This window comes from Castor canadensis, chromosome 1 (genome assembly GCF_047511655.1).
Source record: "Castor canadensis chromosome 1, mCasCan1.hap1v2, whole genome shotgun sequence".
Lineage (NCBI taxonomy): Eukaryota > Metazoa > Chordata > Mammalia > Rodentia > Castoridae > Castor > Castor canadensis.
This window is the reverse complement of record NC_133386.1, coordinates 26118181-26135567: the sequence shown is the minus strand read 5'-3', so window position 1 is coordinate 26135567 and position 17387 is coordinate 26118181. Positions and strand designations below refer to the sequence as shown.

At 41.5% G+C, this 17387-nt stretch overlaps 1 protein-coding gene across 2 annotated transcripts in view; it reads left to right on the top strand.

Moving 5' to 3' along the window:
• Positions 1-17387, top strand: part of Arfgef3 (ARFGEF family member 3) — a 141641-nt gene that overhangs the window by 37514 nt on the left and 86740 nt on the right. For both annotated transcript variants that reach the window (XM_074073635.1, XM_074073642.1), the window contains 2 exons: positions 4951-5032; positions 7356-7487. In XM_074073635.1, coding sequence (XP_073929736.1) covers positions 4951-5032; positions 7356-7487 — 214 coding nt within the window. The remainder of the gene's footprint in view (positions 1-4950; positions 5033-7355; positions 7488-17387) is intronic.

Here is a 17387-nt window from a genome sequence, read left to right as displayed (position 1 = left end):
CTTCACATTTGTGCTTGTGTTGGGTGATTATTGGTGAGTCTTACCTTCCCCTATTCACCTATCTTAATTTCCCTTTGTCTTTTGTGACCTCCCAGCCCAATACTGCTGGTCTGTGAACTGTAACAGAGCTGTTAAGGAAACAAGTTCAGTCTCCTTGATACAACCAGACACAGTGTCGCTGGATAATGTCCTCTTCATGAATATGCAGTGCTGCTAATTATACTTCTTCAAGAAATAATGGCATGTCAGGACATGAAAACTGGAGCCACTGCCTTTATTTAATTAAGCAAGAATGAATCTGCACGTGCCTGCGCATAAAAAAATGATCACTAAATGTAATTGAAAGTTGGTTTCCTATGCCCTTTCCCCAATAAGGCAGCATCCAGAAAAATCAAAAGATGATTTATTCCTATTCAGAGTGTACAAAAGGACTGAGTGTGTGCCATGTCACATCTTCATCATAAATCTCATCCCAAGATCCAATTAACAGGCTTGTTATGCCCTCTCATTAAAATCACTTTAAAAAGGGAAGGAAGGATGTGAGGGGAGTCTGCCATTTCATCGATTGCCAGGATTGATTTGGCTGATCCCCTCACCTCCTGTGAGTACACATGTACACACGCACACACACACACACCCAGGAAGCCAGCAAACTGCTTCTGTCCAGGGCTTAGTGTAGCATCACTTCACAGGTCTTCCTAGCAGAACCCTAAACCCAGTCACTCCAGGGAACTCCACTCTCTACTTTAGTGCAGTCCCTGAAGTTTCTGCCATGTTGGGTAGGGTCCTTTCTCCTATGGGCAGGAACTCTTAACTTGAGATCCCTGTGCAACTAGAGTTCAGGGACCCATGAGTCCCCTTGGGAAATGATATGTGACCTCCTCTAGGAAAAGGGTCTTTTGTTAGACTGTGTCTAAAATAAGTCTAAGAAACCCATCTGGTCTAGCTCTGCTCTGAGTTTTTTGAGGCCAAAGGTGGTTGGGAGGTACTTGGTTTTGGGTATCATACGGATTTAGACATGAATTGTTTCCAATCCATTTTAGCTGTATGGTCTTGAGCAGGCTACAAAACTCAGAGCCCATACTTTCTCAAACATAAAACAAGGAAGGAAGGCCTATTTTAAGGTTATAGTGACAGATAAGACTAAATGCAGAAATAATAGGTGATAGTAAGAACTCTTTTTCTTCTGTACATTCGTGAATACAAATGAAAGCAAGTGTCTGGTCTTCCCCAGCACCCAGCATGTATCCGGCACATAGTAGGCACTAAATGTTGGTTCCGTTGGTGGCTGGATGGATACAGTGCCTTGGTTCAGTGCCCAGATGAAATCCCTGTCTATCGTGACACCTTCTCAAAGCACTTATTTCTAAGACAGATCAATGTGCTATCATTGCTTTGCTGAAACCCTCCAAGAAGCTCCATGTGCTGTGCAAAATCTTCCCAAGTACACAAAAAGAGTAGATGTGTATATCCAAGACGGAGCATCACGGTAAAAGCTGGGCTTTGTCTTTGTCTTTGTCAGGACTGGGCAATACAGTCTGTAGGTCCAATCCAGCCTTTAACCTGTTTTTAAAAAGAAAATCAATGAGCATTGATCAAGGCTATATTCCAATAAAACCAACAAAAAGTCAGTGACTGTTTTTGTTCCTCAGCAAAGCTGAATAGTTAGAACAGAGACCATATAATCTGCACAGCCTAAAATATTTATTTTCTGGCTTTTAACTGAAAAGTATGTTAACCCCTGATATATTCTCCATGTACTCTTTACTACAATCTTCAGGATTTTTTTTTTTTTTTTTTGTGGTTTTAGGGCTAAAACTCAGGGCTTTGTTCTTGCTAAGCAGGTGCTCTACCACTTGAGTCACTCCCAGTCCTTTTGCTCTGGTTATTTTGGAGATAAGGTCTCACCTTTTGTCTAGCTAGTCTGGACTACAGTTCTCCTGTATTAGGCTTCCTGCTGTCACTGGGATGGCAGGCGTGTACCACCACACCCAGTTCTTTCTCATGAGATGGGAGTCTCACAAAAATATTTTTGCCCAGGCTGGCCTGGAATCACCATCCTGATCTCAGCCTCCCAAGTAGCTGATGACAGGTGCACACTGCAGTACCCACCTATTGGTTAAGATGGGGCCAGGCTTCTACCTGGACTGGCCTTAAACCACGGTCTTCCCAATCTCAGCCTCCCAAGTACTGAGGATTACAGGAGTGAGCCACTGTGCCCTTAGGCCCAGCTAAGATTGGTCTTTAAATGCCTTTTAGACATGCATGGTGGTGCACATCTGTAATCCCAACCACTCAGGATGACCATGAGTTTAAGGTCAGCATAGGCAAGGTTAGCAAAACTCTGTCTCAAAAACAAGATACAAAGAAAAGGACTGGGGACATGGCTCAAGTGGTAGAGTGCTTTCCTAGCATGTGTGAGACCCTGGGTTCAGTCCCCCAGTATCATAGGCACAAAAAAGAGCCTTTTTATGGATTCACCAGACTTAAATGTCTTGATTGAGATTGCACAACTTACACGTGGTTAGGGTTTGATTCTAGGCCTTTATAATTCCACAGCCCATGGAAAAGACTGATACTAGTCTTTCAATTCAGTCAAACCTAGTTGATCCACCTCCCTCTGTCAGCCCTCCCTGGTGATCACGATTGGCATGGAGAGCCAGTGAAGCCCCCTGGAGTTGTGGTGCAACCTGACTCAGGTCAGCAGTGTCAGTGACATGATGACAAGGTAGAATGAGGACTTCAGGGCTACTGCTGCAGATGGCAGGGTGATGTGGATGTTCAGTTGTTCAGACACTCCCTTGGGAAGAGCCACAGGCCGAGCGTGTCCAAAAGGGCCCATGTAGCTGCTAAATGTGGCATCCCATTTTTGTTGTGTTTTTTTTGTCATGATGGGGATTGAACCCAGGGCTTTGTACGTGCTAGGCAAGCGCTCTACCACCTGTGCCTTGCCCCCAGCCCATGAATGCGGCATCCACTCCTACTGGGTGCCCTGGTGAGGGGTTATGTAATCTGGGTGTGTTTTCTGCACATAGATACCTGATAGATTTTCCCCCACTCCAGACTACTAGGCTGTGGAGGCTTCTGGACCTCCAGATTTGCTCCTTGATACTGTGCTTCCACTGGATCAATCTGACTCCAAGTCGAAGATGAAAGTCCTTTCTCAGCCTATTAATCCTGATGGAATTTTGATTGTTTTAAGGGTTTGCTGAAGTCCTGTGCTGCTTCTGCTACTATTTCATCTGCCTTTATTCCTACATCTCCCTCTCCTTTCACCCTTATAATTAATTTTACCAAGCTCATGAACTGGTTATGAGGGAACAAAAGAAACAAAATTAGAAAAATCAGCTCTTCCTGCTCTAATTCACTGCACAGCATTATTTGCCTCGTAACTGTGACGAGCTGACCATAATGATAACAGTGACTAAATTATAGCCATCCAGCTGAAAATAAACAGTTGGGTAATCTATCCATCTGTCAGAGGATGTATCTCAGGAAAAAAAGACTGATGTTAACCAACCATGGTATAAAAATGGACACGGTAGTGTCGAGTTGGTGAGGGGAGAGGACAAGGGTTAGGAAGTCAATGTTCTTCCTGACAATCTGTTGTTGGCTCTGTCTTTGTGTCCGGCATTGGAGAGTGTCTGTGACTCTCACTTCATCTGCTTGGAGCTGCTGATGGAAGATTCCCTGACAAAGCAGCAGGAAGGGATCAGAGCTATAATTAGCTTTCTGTTGAATTGTGTTCTACAACAGTGACCCTTATTTCTGCAAAGATGAAACCCTCCAGTCTGATCCTGTGGTTTTCACACTCTCAATGACAATGAATCTTTCCATGTCTGCTGAAAACATAAACAGATAAAAAAACGGCAGCTCTGCTTTTTCGGGGATGGCTCTGGTAAAATGCAGTAACATTTCATTTGTTGTGTCAGTGTAACTCCAGAGGGAAATAATGGGTGATTAAAATTCTTGGTCTGTTGTTTAATTATTTAGAGTGAGTGCCTCTAACAAAGATATTTTTGTCTTTATAGCTCTTTTGCTTTATTTCCAATGTATTTTAATGCTCTGATTTTTTTAAGCTTTAAATATCCACGTTTTATGTTTGCATATTGTTGGCCAATTCAACTGATATCTGATTGTATCTCTGCCATGGAAATGTGTCACAAAGCTTAATCCACCTCTTTTTAAACTATTTTTTATTAGCATACATTAATAGTACAAGGGGGTTTCATTATGATAGTGCCATAGATATGTACACGTTCACCCCTCTACTATATTTCCCTGAACCCCTTTCTCCCCACCCCCCCCAACTTTATCACATAGTGTGTCATGGATTTCATATTGGACTGGGGGTGGCCCAAGAGGTAGAGCACTTGCCTAGCAAGCACAGGCACTGAGTTCAAACCCCAGGGCTGCCAAAAAAAATAAATAAATAAATAAAATTTCCATTGCCAGATGTGCCTCTTAATGGAGACGTCACAGAAAAATTTAAAATTGTAAATGATTTGTTGAATGTGTTGAGCTGGGGAGGGGTTGACGAAACAATAGGCCGTTAGTATTTATTGGTGATGTAGAGTTGCTGGCAAAGATGCACTTACTTCCTAGGTAGGGAAGGGGCTATGAGCAAAGCACAGAAATTTATATGAATTGTGCTAGAGTTGTTCACCCCAGATGTACAGGGTGCAAGCAGTGCATTAATCTAGGAAAAGGTGGACCCCGCTGTGTATTAATTAGCATAGCGTATAGTAATTAGAGAAAGTCTTTGTATTTGCTCTCCCCGTGAGAAGGCAAGCTCCCGCACAGCACAGCGTTTTCATGTGCCTTTGCATTCTGGTTAGAGTGGTCGTGTATGTGGGGGGCGGTGTTGTGAGGGGGAGTACAGAAGGCTTACATCGCCTGATTGCCAGCTCTGCAGAGCTCACATGTTGTCCTTGTTTCTGTGACTGCCAGGGAGAAATGCCTGCTGCCTCTCCAGTTGGCTTTGGAATCCAAGAATGTGAAGCTGGCCCAACATGCTTTGGCAGGGATGCAGGTAAGACTTGGACTGAGTGCAGAGGGTGATAGAAATTGACAGACCACTTTTGCATTGGAAGAGCAAATGGTTAACATTTGAAGTGCTGGCTGTTTAAAGATCCAGACAAAATTCAATTCAAGTAGGACATAGTTATGGAAGGTAACAGGATCTTTTTACATTCACTACACTTGCTGGGGCCCAGTGATATTTGGTTGAACCTTTGTAGTCAAACATCAATGCCTGGAGACCCAAATAGGTGCACACAGATATGAAATTTTTTTTTGTAGAGTCCAACTTTTAGAAGCGTAAGGAATCCCAAGAAAGAGAGACCCCAAGTTCATACCAGTGCAAGTCTCATACACGTTCCACATCTGTGGTGAATACAATGAGAATTGATGGTAAACTGGGAAGATTTTGTTTTGTTTTTTTATTCTACAGTTAGACTGGTGAATAGATTATTTTGTTTCTAGAGCAAGACTGGGAAGAAAAGAGAAATTTGGCTTAGTAAGAAAAGTCAGAGTGATGGAACACATGTCTTTCTCTGAGCGTTTGTGTTTTATACCAAACAAAGGCTCTAGCTCCCATAGTGAGAGGGTGACAACTGTAAAAATACATTGACTTCTAAAGTGATTTGGTTTCTAGACATAAGCACTCATGTGCAAGCTGCAGGGTTTTGTGACTCTGTTGGTGGCATTTGTCTATGTGTTTCATGTCAGTAAAGACAATTTCACAGTTAGCCTTTTAAGTTCAGAGAGGTCCATAATCCTCTTAAGAGTCAATATCCATGAGAGTCAAAATGAGTCTGGGCACAGTGGCTCACCTCTGCAATCCCAGCTGCTCAGGAGGCAGAGATTGGGAGGATTGCAGTTCAAGGCTAGCCAAGGCAAAAAAGTTAGTGAGTCCCTATCTCAACCAACAAGCTTGGCCTGGTGACATGTATCAGTAATCCCAACTATGCAGAAGGTGTTAATAGGACATTCAGGGTCTGAGGCTGACCCTAGGCCAGATCCTAGACAAAAAATGATTTAAGCAAAACAAAACAAAAACTGGGCTGGGGGTGGCTCAAGGGGTAGTGTGTCTGCCTAGCAATTTTGAGGCCCTGAGGTCAAACCCTAGTTACCACCAATGGGGGGGGAGGGGAAATGAGAAAACAGCTCTTTTTATCCCCAGTGGATTAAAATTATTATATATTTGTTATGCAAAAGCATTTGAAATAGTTAAACACTGAATAAATTATTAAAACCTTCTGCTTTCCTCAGCCTAATTGGGCCACCATAAAAATGAATGAGTCTTTGCTTTGATCCGCTGTGTTTGTTTGCTTTTTTCTCATATTATATAGATTCCCCTTGGGGTTCTTTTTTTTAACCCTGTGACACTCTAAGTTGCGGCTCCATGCGTCCCAGGGCTAACTTGCTTGTCTTAGCTTCTATGACTTGGCAAGTGTGGGTCTTTCTTTTCCTATCTGTCTGTCTGGCCCCTTCTACCTACTGCCTGGTGATGTCAGGCACATAGTCAGAGCTTCCCAGGCTTTATCACATTTAGTAAAAGCAGCTTTGTATTTGAAAACTTTAACTCTGGGCTGCCCTGGATGTACAATATGAATGTGAAAAAAAATCCCCTTTGAAAGAATTGGGATTGTCACCATGCCAGGTGAGACTGAGTTCCCAAAGTTCCTCCCTAGCTGGCTCTACCTATGCTGGAAAAGAAGAAATCAGACAGGTATAAAACTAAAGTGCTATACTGGGGTCCCCAAACCCACGACATCAGTTCAGAACCGGAGAAGAAGTCTCGTGAGTGAGAATCAGGGGTCAGGATGAGTCAGGATGTGCTGTCACCACCAGCCACAGCCACACTCAGACCCGGGGATGTGGCTCAGGCGGGGCATTAGCCCTTAGGACCAGGCAACCCCGGTGTATACCGGTTCCCTCTCAGAGCCACATTCGGAGCAGGACAGCACAGAGGAAATGAACTTGGGGCTTCAAGACCCTTTCTTTCTGCGCCATGATGCTACATTCAGAAAGGCACATGGGGACTTGGGTGTGGGGGTAAGGGTCCCCTGGGCATGTCCACCCTCCATCCCTGTCACCTGAATAACTGCATGGCCACACACAAGAATTTCGCTCGCTGAAATTCAGAATGAATTCTCTAGTGTTAGGAAAAAGTCTGCCAAAAGCCGTTTATCCAAGGTTGGATGCAGTTGTCTTTTTAAAGGCACATAGGGTAAGTTCTTTCCTAAGGGCCTGTAGCCAATGCCTCCAGGTAGCAAAAATGATCGTGGATATATAATAAGATAAGGCAATGGAGAGCCTGTCTGTGACCACAGCCCTCTGCCTCTCTGCAGAAGCTCCTGTCGGAAGAGAGGTTTGTTTCCATGGAAACAGACTCTGATGAGAAGCAGCTGCTCAATCAGATCCTGAACGCCGTGAAAGTGACGCCCTCGCTCAATGAAGACCTGCAGGTGGAAGTGATGAAGGTTGGTTTGATGTGGTCACCCATGTGTATCATTGGGACAGGAAACGCTGTGCTCCCTGCGCTTGTTATCTTGGAACGGATGCCTCTGCGTTGCAGTCATTGTTCATTTAGAATAGGTGACCATTGCCCTTGTTCACAGTCCTCCAAAATTACCTTGATTGTTTAACAGCAAAAAAGGCATAATTTCATAAAACTGTAAGGTATTTTGGTCCAACCCTGAGTATCAAAGGTGCTTAGGAAGTGTATTTGTCAGCTTGGGGTCAGTCTGACCATTCCAGATATTCTGCCTGCCTGCGTGTGTTACAACGAAGCAGAGACTTAATATGTTTTGATAACTCCTGGGATTGCAGCATGGCCAGCTTGGGAGAAGGAAGACCATCTTTTGGAGGCACATAAGAATTGCCTTTTGTTTTTCTTCCTTAACTTATGTGAACCTTATCTCCAACGACCACCTCTTTTTAGGGTGGCATCTCTCCATCTGCTCTTCCTTCTTTTCCCTTGGAAACTTCCATGAGTGAATATTCCTTATGCTGACTGGAGTGCTATATTCTGTGACTTAAGAGTGAGTTGATAAAGCAGATACCTTAAAAGCAACTGAGGCCAATAGGAAAAGGGGACCAGGAACTAGAGAAAAGGTTAGATCAGAAAGAATTAACCTATAAGGTAACACACACACACAGGAAATTAATGTGAGTCAATGCCCTGTATAGCTATCCTTATCTCAACCAGCAAAAACCCTTGTTCCTTCCTATTATTGCTTATACTCTCTCTTCAACAAAATTAGAAATAAGGGCAAAAATAGTTTCTGCTGGGTATTGAGGGGGGGGAAGGGAGGGGGCGGAGTGGGTGGTAAGGGAGGGGGTGGGGGCAGGGGGGAGAAATGACCCAAGCCTTGTATGCACATATAAATAATAATAATAATAAAAAAAAGAGTGAGTTGAGAGAAAAAGGATAGGTTCTCTGCCCCAGAGCAGCACCTTGGTCACAGCAATACAGCAGAAACCAACAAGATGGCTTTTAAGAATGTGATCTGCCCTTTTCCTCCCCAGGGGAACATGTGTAGAGGAACATTCCAGAATAGTTGGTGTCATACAGTAGTTGATTTCTTTCTGGAAATGCATTGAAGGGTTTTGTCTTGGGTAAAAGATTTTACTTCTTTGGGTTTCAGTGTCTCTATTCGGAGAAAACTGGCCTCAGTCATGACGGTTCCTCACTGCCCTGGGGCTGTGGGTAATTTAGGGTAGTCAGCCTGCCTAGTTTGAATCCTCCTCCCTCCATTCCTAGTAGGATATCTTGGACAGATTCTTCACCACTCAGTGTCTTGGTTTCCTCATTTGTAAGTAGTAGTACCTTCCCAATAGGATTTGGGGGGATGAAGCAAGATGACATTTGTAAACTTAGCATGGTGTCTGGCACAGAGCAAGGATTCTGTGTTCCTCCTGCCACCACCTCTGTCTACTGCTTCTGAATCAGCGCTCTGTGGGTGGGTTAAGGAACATGTGCTTTCCTCCAGTGTCCCAAGTGAGACGCAATAAACACTGAGAACCTAGCTGACTTTAAAGATCTCGTTTCTAGCCAGGTGCTATGGCTGCCTGCTGTAATCTCAGCTACTCAGGAGGCAGAAATAGGAGGATCATGGTTTGAGGCCACACTTGGGCAAAAACTTAGCAAGACCCTTTCTCACCAAGTAAGCTGTGCATGCTGATGTGTGTGTGATCCTAAGATATGTGGGAGGTAGAAGTAGGGTCATGGTCCAAGGCCAACCTTGGGCAAAAGTGCAAGACTGAAAAATAACTAACACAAAAAGGACTGGGGATGTGGCTGAAGTAGTAGAGCATGAAGTCCTGTGTTCAAAAGCAAAACAACAGCAACACAAAGGTCTCCTTGATTTTTAACTCTCTCTGCTTCTGGAGCATTCAGCTTTGCCTTATCTTATGACATGTTATGCCAGCTGTGTACTCATAGGAACTGGGCATAACCACCTTTAGATTTGTTTTGTTCCTTACTCCCTCTGTGCCCCTCTGAAAGGAGAGGTCAAGCCAGCCTGCTCGCCAGTCACTGTTGTGGCCTCCAAGTCTAGTCTTTGAATCTCCTCCATCTGTGAGGTCTCCAAGTACAAGAAGCATCCTTGCAGGTTGCATGTTTTTCTGGAAATTCTCCCAGGGATAATTTTCATGGAATTTGGGATTTGTGTTAAAAGTGAAAACAAAGAAGGATAGATTCTTCTAGGAGGCATGGACATGCAGAATGTTTAGTGGCAGTGTCAGCAGTAACACCTCTTTTGAGAACTTGTACTTGCTAGTGAATTCCAGCCCAGCGGGGCCTTTGCCTGCCTTGCTGAGGCCAGGAGATGACATGTGTCAACTCCAGTGGAAGTCATGCAGACTCTCTTAATGACCTTCCTAATGTCACCATAACAGGCCATGGCACTTTTAATCAATGTCTAGGAGGAAAATCAGACATTTCAAGAAAGAGGAGAAAAAGAAAAGAAAAGAAATTATCCAGATGGTCATTCTTTCTAATTAAATTTCCCAAATCTAATTAAAAGAGCCTTAAAAGGTAAGGCTCTTTGCTATATGCTATCGTTTTCAATTATTTTAATATTGAAACTAGGAAAATATTTAAATTCACATCAAACCTACTTTAAGTTAATTTTTTGTAGTTTACTTTGATTTTAAAGAAACATTTTAGCCAAGTTGTTAGAAAATTAATGATGAGATAATTGTATTTTTGGTGGTTTTATTACCAATGAAATGAAACTTTGGACTGTGGTAGGTGAAGACTATCATTTCCTATTTTTGAGATTTAAAATTCTCATTTGGGTACAAATATTGATCTAAATTATAGAATTTCTGGCTTGGAATAGCACGTTGTATCTCCCCTTCTCTGCATAAGGGATTTCTATATTAACTTTGTAGTAATATGCAGTAATATATCTCATAGCTAATGAAACAGATAAAATCTCCTACTAAGTCCTGATTTTGCTAATTTCACTTTTACATTGAAATGTTTTTACCACTGCTTCTCCCAAAAATTACATTTAAAAGGAAAAAAGGGAGCCAGAGAACTGGGTAAGTCTGCAAGGAAAGCCTAGATTCCCACTACACAGAAAGGGTATGTTAATTGAGTCTTGTTTTTTTTCTACATAACTTATTTTGGTGATAAATTTTTAAAGCTAGATTTGTCCTATAAAAATGCTCATTTTTGCATGAATATTTTGTAGGTACTGAAAATCACTTAAAATGAGATATGGTAGGCATTTTCAAACGTTGGCCTGGGTATACTATTCAGGAGGGATAAAACCCACTATGCAATTTTTATGTCTGTCTCACCACAGCATTGTATATTTTTAGAACAAATCCTACATTTTATTTTTTAGAAGCTAGTATAATGCATTTTATTTACATATTGCTGTCTGCTATGTCTATAAACATGAGAAATTGAACCAGATCACACTCTTAAGATTAGATAGCCATTGGATTAAATCGGACAAAGAATAATATGGAGTCCTCTTTTAGAATTGTCCCCAGGATTAAGCAGAAACTTGCTGAAAATGACCCTCAGTTTCTGGTGATAGTGTTCTCATTGAGAAAGAAGGTCCTAAACTTTGAATCAAAGGGTTAAAAAAAAAAGCAATGATGCTTGCTTCCAACAAATTAAGTAGGAATGAGGCTAAATCAGTGTAGGAACTGTCCTGTATGGTTTTAGTGTTTGATAGGAGAGAGAGAAAAGGCACCTTTGATTTATTGAAATGGTCATGAAATCCAAATAAAAATTTTATAGCTCAAGCAAACAAAGTGTCAGAATTGTAAAGAATCAGAAAGAAGGTTTCTCTGAAGATAGATTATGATGAAAGGGATTCATGGATGGCAGGGAGGTCTTTAAGATTTAGACTAAATTCTTGTGTTTTGGTAACATTTTCCCCTGGTGTGTGCCATTTATGTAAATGCCATGAAGACGTTCTAGGAGCCATGGACATAACTAATGATGTCCCTGACTAGAGTAATTAGGACTTTCTTTCCTTCTTACTAATGGATAACCTTTAGTGAGGTTATTAACTGATACAGTTGGCTTAGTCTTCAAAGGCAGGAAGGAATTATGGCTGGCCTTCTGCCTCTGTGAGAGATGTGAGCATCCTATCTGGGGAGGGCAGGCCGGCTTTGGTGATAAGGAAGGATGGGATTCTGGACCAAGAGAGAGCATCCAATGAGTGTTCTATTATTGGATGTTTTCTTTTATGTATATTTTGAGATAGTAGAAGTGAATACTGGTGGAGTGCAATTGTCAAAGAAGAGATGGCAGGGGCTGATTATTTAACATTTTTTATGCATCAGACACTCAAGCAAGTACTTTGCATTCATACTAAGGTCTCATAGCTAGTGAAATAACAAAGCCAGTATCTGAACCATAATTCAGCCTCAGGGGAAATCTGTGCTTTTAAACAGTAGGTTCCCTTGTCTGCTAAGACTATCCTAAAAAACCTGTAGGAGGTAGACATTTACTTTTTCCACTGTATGGAAGGTCAAACGAAAATTTAAGTCACAGGCCAATCAAAGTTCCTACAAGCATGAAGCCCTGAGTTCAAATGCCAGTACCACAAAAACAAACAAACAAACAAAAAAGGGCAAAGCTAAGAGTAGCTCAGAGTCCTGTATGTTTTTAGAGGATATTCTCTCACTAATTCCATGAACTAGATTCAAATATGAAAAGGAGTATCAGCCTGAAAACGTGGCAGCAGTGGTAGAGCATCTGCCTAGCAAGCACAAAGCTCTAAGTTCAAACCCTAGGACTGCCAAAAAAAAATAAAGAATTGGGAAGTCAGTGCAAGAAGGGAGGTGAAACAGAAAGGATACTGGGGGGTGAAGAGGATTAAAATACTCTACATATATACATATGAGGAAACCATAATGAGCCCACCAAACACTGTTTGCAAAAGGGGGGAAGGAATAGAAGTATGAAGGAGCGGTAAGCATATTCAAGGGATGTATGCGTGTATGAAATTATCACAGTGAACTCTCCTTGTATTATTAATGTATGCTAATTAAAAAGAAAATTTAAAACAATAAAAATAAAATAGAAGAGGGAACAGCAAGTGCAAAAACCTGAGGCAGACATGGGCTTGAATGGTTCACTTCTGCCATTGATTCATCTAAGACAAAGTGAGAGCCCTTGGCTAAGAAGTCAGGAAAGGCAAAGAAAAGAATTAAATAAAGTGTCTTTCCCATAAAATCAGCTAATGGCCCTTGGTGCATGTGAGAGAGTTGGTGAAAGGGAAAAAAAAATGTCATCTACTGTTGAGGTAATTTTTTGTGATAAAAGCCTACCAGACTTCTCTAGAACTAGAAAGGTGAGAGCATTCTGGACAGGGAGTTTACTCTTTGTGTGTACTTGGAACTCTGGTGTTAAGGTACCTGCACTATAGTCAGCCTGGGCTGGCAGTACGAAACAGGCCACATAGAAGAACTGTTTTTATTTTTTATTTATTTGAGGTGCTGGTGATCAAACCAAGGACCTTGCACATGCTAGGCAAGTGCTGTACCACTGAGTTACACCCCCAGCACAGAAGGACCATTTTTAAGTCCACTCTCAGTAATGTTTTAATGGCAAGTCTTCCATTGGGAAATTTATTCAAATAGTTATCCATTTATCTAATGGTTTAGTGTCATTAACTCTGAGGAGTTGGTCTTTTAGAGTGTGTCGTAGAAAGAACAATTGTTAGTGAAGTTTGAGGATGAGTGGCTAATTTGTCTTGCCTTCTTGTATTGAGGAGGAAAGAAATCACTTTTTAGCCTAAAGCCACCAAGGCACATTAGAAGATTTGCAGCAGACTCTAGCATTAAGGAAAAATCCAGTATTTGATGAAAAATGTCTAACTGTGCAAGGTACCGTTGTTGGAGGTCGATCTAACAAGCAAACAAACATACTGCTTGTACAATAAGTGCAGTACATGCCTAAAACATGTGTTTCTCCCAAGTGATTTGGTTTTGGACAGTCCTTCTTCTTTCTGCTGAGGTTGAGTGAGATGGTCTTTTTCTACTCTGCACATTGATATAATTCTTCCTAAGTTTTTGTTCTTGCTTCTATACTCTTTGGAACAATTGCCTTAGGCAAAGGACAAAAATATATAAAAAGGCAAGGAACAAACTTTGAAAACTTGGAAATGTGATTGCCTTTAAATAGTTTATATATTGTTTTTGAGATGAGATTTTAATGTTTTTTACTAATTTCTTTTTTAATAAAAGCACCACCATTTCTAGGTATTTTGTCAAATGAACACACTTGAGAACCACTCTAAGAATCAAGTGTCCTAAAACTTTTCTCCCGTGATAAAAGTTAATTAAGTATAAATTCAGAGGCTCCCAGTACTTACCTGCAGGTGTTCTAGAGTTGCTAGTAGAGTGCAATGATCCTTCAACTTTTTCAATCTATTCAGCCAATATTTGATTGCTTCTTGTGTGCCAGGCTATCTGACGGACACAGATGATCTTGTGGTAAGGAAAATGAAACCAAAATCAAGAAAAACCACAGTCTTTGTTTGGAGATTAATCATGGAAACAGAAATCAGGGAAATATATAAGCTGTGATTAAAAACAATGACAAAATAGTCTACAGACTGGAAGAGGATTCGCAATAAGACAACTACTCTGGAAAAAAATTTGGAGGCTACTTAAAAAGCTAGACATGGATCTACCATTTGATCCAGTAATACCACTCTTGGGGATATACCCAAAAGACTGTGACACAGGTTACTCCAGAGGCACCTGCACACCCATGTTTATTGCGGCACTATTCACAATAGCCAAGTTATGGAAACAGCCAAGATGCCCCACCACTGATGAATGGATTAAGAAAATGTGGTATCTATACACAATGGAATTCTATGCAGCCATGAAGAAGAACGAAATGTTATCATTCACTGGTAAATGGATGGAATTGGAGAACATCTTTCTGAGTGAGGTTAGCCTGGCCCAAAAGACCAAAAATCGTATGTTCTCCCTCATATGTGGACATTAGATCAAGGGCAAACACAACACTGGGATTGGACTATGAGCACATGATAAAAGCGAGAGCACACAAGGGAGGGGTGAGGATAGGTAAGACACCTAAAAAACGAGCTAGCATTTGTTGCCCTCAACGCAGAGAAACTAAAGCAGATACCTTAAAAGCAACTGAGGCCAATAGGAAAAGGGGACCAGGAACTAGAGAAAAGGTTAGATCTAAAAGAATTAACCTAGAAGGTAACACCCACGCACAGGAAATCAATGTGAGTCAATGCCCTGTATAACTATCCTTATCTCAACCAGCAAAAACCCTTGTTCCTTCCTATTATTGCTCATACTCTCTCTACAACAAAATTAGAAATAAGGGCAAAATAGTTTCTGCTGGGTATTGAGGGGTGGGAGAGGGAAGGGGCGGAGTGGGTGGTAAGGGAGGGGGTGGGGGCAGGGGGGAGAAATGAACCAAGCCTTGTATGCACATATGAATAATAAAAGAAAAATGAAAAAAAAAGACCTGATGGAGGGCAGATGAAAAAGGGCAGAGGAGACTTTTGAAGCCCTGATCTTTACAGTGAAAAAAGAAAAAAAAAAAAAACTAAAGTATAAGTGAGAAGCAAATAGTCAAGGACTGTGGTGGAAAGGGGGAAGAAAGGATTGCAGTATTAGGATTCATTCTGGCTAAAACAAGGCAGAATTTTATTTTTCTTCCACATAAACTTAAGCCAGTATTGACTGAACCATGTTATTACAGACTGTCATTTCTTGGACAGTGTTTCTCCAAATGGCTATTGGTAGCCGGCAATGACTCCCCACTTCCCAGCCAGCACATCCACAGTCCAGCCAACCAGCCGGAGGAAGGATGACATTTTTGCTTACAGCTGATTGGCCAGACTTAGTCATAGGGCAACACTCATTTGTGGGGAAAGCTGGGAAATGTAGTCTTTTTCTTGGGCAGGCATGTGCTAGAGTTCTATTCTTGAAAAAGAAGACCATTGTGTTAAGAGGCAACTGGCAGTCTGCCATGGCACTTATCACATGAGAATCAGTTTATTTTTCCCCAGTCAGAGATAGCTGGCTTGTTACCCTTTCTGCTACCTCCTGCTCCTTTTTCTTTGTACTTTCTCTGAGGGTAGGGATGAGGATGCATTCAGATGTGTGGAAGTTTAGCTAAGACCCAGGGGATTCCCTACAGTGGCCCATCAGGGAAACTACACAGCATAATCTCTCCAACTAAACTCTTGACTCAGGCCTGGCTGGGAATTTTCACTAGTTAGTAAGGGAAAACTGATGATAAACTGTTAGAATTGTTTTCTCCCTTTGGTGCCTAGCAGAGCGGCTGGCAGATGCTAACTAATTGCTTTTTAATTTAGTTATTGACTAATGGAGAGAAGGAAACACATGGTAGTTTTCAGTGACCCATCACAATAAACAACAACAACAGAAAGTAAATTGAGTTTATAGATAATGTCTGAGTTCAAAAATGAGAAAGATCAGCACAGATTTATATTTTGGAATTGAAGTAACCTCCTATATCAGCAAATCTTTTCTTTTAATAAGTAAATTGGAGTGTTTTAGTTTGGGTCCAGGCTTGAGCAGTCATGGAGAAGAATTGTTTTCTCAGCCATTTAGATTTTCTGGACAGGCCTTGTAGCAGGGCTGAGAGTTGACTTAGTCTTTAGATGTATTTTGGTATCTTATGTGAGGTCCTAATGCCCCTTGATATCAAAAAACAATTGTATTCATTTGTATGTTTAGAAACTAAAATTAAAGATTAAAATTTAGGGAGCATGTCAGCTTTAAGAAATAGAATTGTGATGTAGTAGCTATGAGAGTTGTCAAGGGAATTTAGAAGGAGGAAGAAAATAGGAATAGATTTCGTTTATTTGTGATTAATAGTTACAAATAAACACTGTTATAGTTTTTCCTAGAATTAGGTACCTAGCTGATGAATAGCAATAGCTTGTTACCATGGCAACACATAATAGCTAGACATATACCTGAGATATGACCATAAACCAATGAGAAATTTGAAATGTTTTTCTCTGGCAAAATCTTCTATTGACAAAAAAAAAAAAAATTGCTCAAAATAGGCCAATTATCAGAATTTGGGCAAGTTGAGCCAGAAAGTGATTCATGTGATTCCCTGCTACTTCAGCTAACACTAGTCATTTAAGACATCAGTGGTAGAAGTTTCATGAAGTAAAATAGTAAAATGTCTTGATGCATTTTAAGTCAAAATGAAGACTGACATTGCAACTCCACCACCCGTTGCTTTCTGCCCTTTAGATGTGACTCAGTGACTGATCAATGGTTCCCTGATGTCTTCCTGTAGTCCTGGATGCCAGCTCTGCCGGCTCTTGTGGCAGAGGTTCTGCAACTATCCACAAGGCACAGGGCTGAACCTTCTAAAACAGTGGCTCTCAACTGGGGTTGTGCTTCAGTTATCATGACTGGTAGGGGGTGTGCCACTGTCATTTGTTGAGTAGAAGTCAGTGACGCTGCTCAGTGTCCTACAGGGCACAGGATGATCCCCTCCCCACCCCCCAAAACAGACTTAACCCACATTGATTGTCCAGAGTGCCGAGGCTGAGAAACCTTGATCGAAGTACTTATCTTTGGCACCTGTGTTTTAAATTTAAATAAGGAAATGTCTCCTGAAATTCTGTGTGCTTACTTTGCAAATCCTTCTCTCCTTCACTGTAAAGATTGACACTCTGCCACTTTGCTGCCTTCAGAATTCTGGGGCTGCTTTGTTATTTACACATGAACCATGTGGCCAAGAATCTGTTTCTACTTCGTGGTCAAGGTGCACTTTTAGTAATTCAGACTCCAGAAGGCTCAAGTGCAGAAGTCAGACATACCCTACATCCATTGGAAAGACATTTGGTGTTTCCATATTCCTG